Below are 7,283 nucleotides of genomic sequence, written 5' to 3'. Positions count from 1 at the left end.
GACAATCCGAAACACCAAATGATGCGAAAGAATTGGGGGCTTTGATGCATAACGCACCAATAGTGCATTCTGCTCGGCGGATTTTATTAGACAATTTTGACATAAATTTTTCAAAATTATGGTTGATCGCTGGTAGGTAATTCTGCACTAGTGATGCACAATTTTTGGACTTTCCTCGATGCATAAAAATTATTGATCTATTTTGCTTAATTTATCTGCACCATTGGTGCAATATTGCATAAAAATTATTGATCTCCTTTGTTGGATTTTTCTGCACCAGTAGTGCATAATTGCATAAAAATTATGTATCTATTTTGTTTCATTTTTCTGCACCATTGGTGCAATATTGCATAAAAATTATTGATCTACTTTGTTGGATTTTTCGGCACCATTGGTGCATAATTACATATAAATTATGTATCTATTCTGTTGAATTTTTCTGCACCTTTCTGGGAAGTTATACCAAAATTATTATTACAGGGTGAGCTACTTCTAACGTTACTACGGTTTATTGCTCATAATATCGATCCGACCTACTTCTGGTTCAGAAATGTAGCCTGGTTAAGCCCCAATTTGAAAATAGTGATCAGAATGATAATCAGTTTTCCGTTGGCGCTGCAAATTTCAAATCTTGTCCTGTGTGGTTCAGTCATTAGTTCCAATGCAGCCTTAATGTACTTGAAATGTCTCAAGGAAATTACAAATTTCGAAAATTTGGACAACATAACTTTGAAATTTCGCAATGTCTCTATTGTGAAATTTCGCAAATTTTTGGCAATGTACAAACAACTCTACATTATCACAACGGTGACGAATGAGGTGGTCTATTTCATCCTACCGATCGCACTATTTTCCTCTTTGTTACTGGGCATCGTCTTTCTCTACGTGTTAATCGTCCTCACGGGAAAAATATCGCTGTCCCTGACCTTCATCGCGGGGTCAATTAGTGTCGCAATAATTGGCATGGTTCATTTGGTTTTGCCGCTAATGGCGGAAATTACAGAGGCGTCAGGAGATTTTATGAGGGGAAAAACTTGGACAAGGGTGCAATATGGACAGCACTATAATGTGGAAAATTTATACATTTTCGTGCTGCACATCTTCATATAATTTCTTGAAATCTGCTGTAGACCTACCCAAGTTCATTCACTTGTTAAATTGTAACTTCTTCTAGATCTTACTGCGTCCTCTAAAATTATTATGATGGAAACTAATACTTCTCTTCTTAATTTTCCTAATTATCAAAATTGCAAAAAGTGACAAGCGCGTGAGATCAGCAATAGACTAAGATGTTTAAGATAGTTTATCGATTTTTATTTCAGGACTCATGTATTGTTGGAAAGTAACAAAGTAGCCTATGCATTTCAGTATTTCCCAAAAACGCATCCTTATAAGGATATAAGGATGCGTCGCAAATATATATACTTACTTGCGATCACCAAAAGTTAAAGGTCAGATTGGAATTAGCAACTAAGTAACTTGAGTAGTCAGTAGTTGCTACCAAATATATTCAGGCCTGGAACAGGTGAATTAGCGTATTATGTGAAAGTTAATCAGCGTTTAAACTTTCTGGTTTCAAATAACTGAGATCTACAATTATAAAATTAGCGTTTGTGAAACTGGCATATGTATATAAAGTCGAATTGTATGAAATTACAGACCTACAACTCTCATCTTTTATGAGTTTAATTTAAATAGAAATTTCCACCATTAGTGTGTCCTTATTTTAACATTATCCAGATATTTTTTGTCTTCATTTTTTTTGTCCGTATTATGGTATCAATATAGTGGTTTGTCCTCATTATGCCCTAAACCCATGGGGGACAACACGGGGGCTTAGTGGGTGGGACAGGAAGGGATTGAAAGCTTGTAGATTACTACGCCTATGGGTCGGGCCGTTTCAATGTATTGGTAAAAGTTCTAGGATGGATTTTATTTCTGCATTGCTGTACTACACGGTTTCCTTGATTATTTCAGTGACACCGTAAGAAACTTGTTTGAAATATGAAACAAATTGGCATTTAAAAAAAATATTCTATAGTTTGTATTTACTACTGGTTGGTTACCTAATTATTTCTTAGGGTAATTTCATACGTTACTAAATACCTATTTGGATACAGACAATTCCAGGAATTTGATGTGAGCAAGTTCGGCTACTCAATTTTTAAACATTCGCCATGTGCAGACAGTCTACACATATGTCATTCTAAGGTTGTGAATTTGATCTTCTTTATTTGGTCGTTCACTCCTGGTTTTATACTTGAGGTAGAACCGACCGGGAGCATAAATTTGCACAAAACCCCTGCAAAGTTCATTTAAGAGATGCATATTATGTACATTCAGAACTTTCAGCGATTGAATAGGTACATATTTATCTACATATGTATTTATTCTCGAAACCCGGCACGTGCATGTACATATGCATGCAGTGTAATTGTTAAGAATGACTATTCCCCAATATCTAAATTTATCAATCCTGTAAAATCAATTTTTACCAGTTTTTTATACCACTCTTTATCACTGGGACGGTAAAAATCAACCATCATGGTAAAATTTAAAACACTGTCTGCACACTGTAAATAATTTTGAAACAAATTGTCACCCGCGGAGGTACTATACTGCTCTATTTTTGGGTAACGATTTAGGAGACGTTTTATCACCAGAAGGAGACAAGCCAAAAACTCGTGTATCAGACACACGTGACGTCGTAATTAAAAAAAAATTGAACATTTTTATCTGACAATAAGACTTTTTTTACATGACAGTATTAAATTTTTTAAATGACGACGTCACGTGTGCTTGGTGCATGAGTTTTTGACTTGTCTCCTTCTGGTGATAAAACGTCTCCTACATCGTTACCCAAAAATAGAGCAGTATAGTACCTCCGTCGGGTGACAATTTGTCTCCAAATTATTTAGAGTGCAAGTGTGGGGGAGCTAGCAGTTCGTGAGTTGCGTACCTTACATACATACGTAAACTCTAAATAAAAATCAGTAAAATTTACTCAAGGTTGGGTTAAAAAGAGGGCTAGACAACCGAAAGGGAAAATTTATCTGAGACAAATTTTGTTGCACAACTTTGGACTACTTTTGTGCAACGGTTGGATAAATGTTATCTTTTCGTTGTGCCATCCTCTTTCTGACTCAACCTTGCGTAAATTTCACTTATCTTTATTTAGTGTGTGGTACATATGTATATTTCTCCTGTGAACACAAACTTATATACATTTATACATTATTTCCACGCTGAACTATGTATCCGATTGCATGCAAAATTCGTACATTTAATAATTATTACATATATTTATATGCTGCATATGCGCATATGTAGGTATGTCATCTACATAGACGCTTAAAATGTGGTATTAAAATAATACTAAGCGGTATTCATACATATATTACTCTACCAAATTGGTATTAATTAATAAATAATACCGTTCACGTAGTAATAACTGCGTATTAATGTTTTACCAAATCGGTTGCAAATTTTTACGGAACGTTATATATAATTTTAATACCATTCGGTAGCAACTTTAATACAGAGAAATTAGTACCTACATTTGTAAATACATATTTATGTTTATACAGAGCTTTTGCCCCTGAATTTGTTGTTTTACCCTTTCCCAGTAAGATGTAAGAATTCAATTAAGCAAGAAAATAAAGTTTGCTAAAATGACACAACTCAAGTCATATTCTGTCTGTGATTATCGCAGTTCAAATACTGATTTATTTATGAAAAGTTTTTAAAAATCGATGAAATCCTTCGCGCACGGTCCACCCACATCGAAGCAGATATATTTGCCCCGATATTGTCATTCAACAATTTATCAACCTTTTAAGATAATATGATACATACAAGGGCAAAAAAAGGTTGACACCATGCACACAAAATGTTAGTAATTTTCGGGATGAGATCACCTGCGTAAAATAATTTACATATCCTTTCTATGCAAATTATGCACAATGTGAGTCATATCCAACTATGTAAATAGACAAAGTCCTTCATTCATGGTCGATTTCGTAATGAAGTCCGAATTCTCGATCAGAAATTGATAAGCAAGCGAGGTGACAAATGCAGACAATTCGCAACCTTTGCATCCATTCAGCCTCCACCTTCCGATCCATAAAGATCAATTAATTACATATTTACCTGTAATAAAAGAAATGAAGCCTTTCGCTCTCCTCGTCTTAATCGGAGTCGTCCTCTTCCCGATCAGCACGACTTCGTTTTCCTGCTACATGTGCACTTCGGAACAAGAGAAGAAATGCAAGGAGGGCAAGCTGGATGATAAATACGTTAAAAATTGCGACTTAACAAACTCTGTTAATCCTGGTAAGATAAAAAATTAAAATTTGAGTTTAAGTTACACTCTAAAAAAGTAGTTTTGTCATTTCCCAAAATAAATACAGTCTGAATTCTAAATGAAGTAAAGTTTACGAAATCCAAAGTGACATTGACTTGATAAAGATTAAAGTTTATTTTGGATTTTAATCTGGAATTTAGAATTCATTTACTAGGTGGCCCAGGCAAACTGGTAGTGAAATGAAACGCTGTAGCGACAACAGTTTTCATGTTACAAATTTCTGATTAATTTTAATGGAAAGCCAGTTAATTTTCGAGTAGAAAACAATATTTAGTTTTCGAAATTTCCTCGCCCCCCATAAATCCAGCGCTGAAGACGCGGCATCCTGTCATTGATTAAAGTGCGCACTGAATTCGAGGACAAATTCTTCCATTTCGTGGCCAAGGATTTTTTTAATGCTTCCATACTTCTGTGAAGCTTAGAACACACATTTGCCCATAATTTTTACAATATTTCATAATCCGGGGGTTCAGATGCATCAAGGAGGAAATAAATTCCGAAGTGAAGATAGAGTCCGGAATTTGGTATTTTTGCCACGCGTGCATCGTTTTTTCCACTATGCACTGGTGCTGAGTCCTGTTGAAAGGTCTAATCGACTCCATTGAATCGGATCTCACTTAGGGGATGTACCACGGACTTGAAAACATATTTTAAGAAATTTGATCCCCCCACCTCCCCCCGAATTTAGATGAAATTACGAGAAATTTCCCCAAATCAGCTCGCACCCGCCAAAACCACCACAAACCCTGGATATTGTGAACTTTTGACCTTTTTCTTTATTGGGAACTCTCTTTGATAGATTTTGCGCAAAAAATTTCGTTTTGTTTGATAAAAAATTGCTCCACGGCCAAAATATCCTCATCTGTAAACAGAATCCTCTTCACTTTTTTTGGAGCGCACCGCTTCAGAGGGGCCCTGCATTTCTTAAATCTAGTTTTCCTTTGGAGGATAATCAGCATATGGCAAGGTCCATGTTTCGAAGCCTGAAGTCCAAGGTTCAGTTTGAGCACTCGATGGATAATCTGCATATACACTGTCAGCTGTAATGCTGGTTTCCGGTGAAATTTCGCGAATTTTTTCGGATTCTAGCCTTCAGCGCCTTGGCAATGGGTGTGGTCGTTTGAAGTTTTAAAAAAATACTTCTTCGACTGTTCTTAGTCAAGCCAATCCCAGTGAACGTTTTTATAGTCCTCTGGACTAAATTAAAGTTCACCTTCGATTTCTGTAGTAGTTTTAAAATTGACTATTTCTCCTCCGAATTTTTTGGTGCAAAATTATTCTCGCCTGCGCCCACGCACGATTTTCACTGCCGATATGCGTTGCAAGTAGTTAGAAGTGAAATTATGTTTCTTATGGAAAATCGCACGAGGAATCCAATGCACTTATCAGATTTTTATTATCTCCAGCGGATTTAAAGTTAAGAGCTACTTTCAGCTTGCTTGGGCCCAGTAGGTACATTCCCTAAGGGGAACGTTTATACAGGGTGGTTAAAATGTCACGCCACAATGGAAAATTTGTCAATGGGAAAAGTCCCTAAATCTCCATTAGTTACAAGACTTGGGATTGAGATTTTTATAAATTATTATCGAAACTGATGACTAAAATTCTTAAAATGTTGCATTTTAGAAACAAAATTTCCGTAACTAATGGAAATTTATGGATTTTTCCCATCGAAAAATTTTCCATTGTAGCGTGACATTTTAACCACCCTGTACATATATTACGTCATCAAGAAATCCCCCATTTTTCCTCCACCCACTCACCCCTCCCAATCCTACTCATGTTAACCTTAACACTTTTAAGATAGGGAAAAATCCGTAACACAAATTTTTGATGACGTAATTTATAGACGTTCCCAAGGATACCATTATTTTTTTAGAGTGTAACTTGAACGTCAAATTGATATTTTTTCAAGAACACAAATAGTAACAATATTTAAGTGTGTTAATTTTACCAAAAAATATATTTGTTCAGAAACCATGCAGCTCTGGAACGCCACAGAAATTGCGGCTATGCAGGAAGCCAAGCAATTATTTAACATGGGGTGTTTTAAGACACACTTGACCTCGGGCGGGGATGGCGGCACAGTCAAAATGTGCATGATCTCGCCACACCTGGATCGTAAGGATTCGTGTGCCTCGGGAAACTATGAGGGGAACGAGGCCCACGTGTGTTTCTGCCACTCGGACAAATGCAACGGGGCGGGGGGAAACCCGGTCCCATATTTTGTCCTAGTTTCCGCTCTGTCCCTGCTTTTTGTCGCGGGAAAAAAATAATTTCTAACAAATTTGAATTTGTGTATGTACGATATGAATTGCAAATAAATCATTGTTGATTTCCATCATGATTACAGATACCTATGACAAATTGTTATAATTTATTTGCATCTTTGGTATGATAATGTGACGCATTTATGGTAAGTAAGGGCTATAAATTGAGCTATTCGTTACGTATTTATGCAAAATTATGTATGTAAAGTTGGGTAATATGCAGGAAATTAAGTAGTACATGAGAAGAAAACTTACGAAACTATACGAATCTCGTTTCTCGACCAAGTTCACAAATTGCATAAACAAACGACTACGAAACGTGTGGCCCGTGCATAAAGGGTGTCATCGATGCACATGATGGTTTAAATGTCACGCTACAATGGAAAAAAAATGTCAATTGGAAAAGTCCGTAAATCACTATTACTTACATGATTTGGGGTTGATATTTTTATTAATTATTAGCAAAACTGGTAACAAAATTCTTGAAATGTTGAATTTTAGAGACAAAGTTTCCAAAGTAACTAATGGAAATTTATGAATTTTTCCCAGCGACAAATTTTCCATCTTAACTACCCTGCATGTATTTAACATATTTTCCTGGTATCAAGTTCACGTCGTTCCTCGATTGAAATAGACATGGACCACCTGTA

At 36.0% G+C, this 7,283-nt stretch overlaps 1 protein-coding gene across 1 annotated transcript; it reads left to right on the top strand.

Annotated features, from left to right (window-relative positions):
- Nucleotides 1-4,062: 4,062 nt before the first annotated feature.
- On the top strand, nt 4,063-6,719 carry LOC110855346. The gene is made up of 2 exons (XM_022103777.2): nt 4,063-4,332; nt 6,338-6,719. Exons 1-2 carry the CDS (start codon nt 4,164-4,166, stop codon nt 6,637-6,639), a joined length of 471 nt encoding a protein of 156 aa, XP_021959469.1. The 5' UTR covers nt 4,063-4,163; the 3' UTR covers nt 6,640-6,719.
- Nucleotides 6,720-7,283: the final 564 nt, after the last annotated feature.

The sequence above is a fragment of the Folsomia candida genome, unplaced genomic scaffold (assembly GCF_002217175.1).
Source record: "Folsomia candida strain VU population unplaced genomic scaffold, ASM221717v1 Fcan01_Sc012, whole genome shotgun sequence".
NCBI lineage: Eukaryota > Metazoa > Arthropoda > Collembola > Entomobryomorpha > Isotomidae > Folsomia > Folsomia candida.
The sequence above is the reverse complement of the archived record's forward strand: the minus strand, read 5'-3'. Positions and strand labels throughout refer to the sequence as shown.

What these genes read in the sequence shown, in the direction of transcription:
- LOC110855346 (XM_022103777.2), top strand. Translation starts at nt 4,164, where the DNA reads ATGAAGCCTTTCGCTCTCCTCGTCTTAATCGGAGTCGTCCTCTTCCCG. An exon ending in AACAAACTCTGTTAATCCTG is followed by an intron (nt 4,333 to 6,337) that starts GTAAGATAAAAA and finishes ATATTTGTTCAG; the next exon opens with AAACCATGCAGCTCTGGAAC.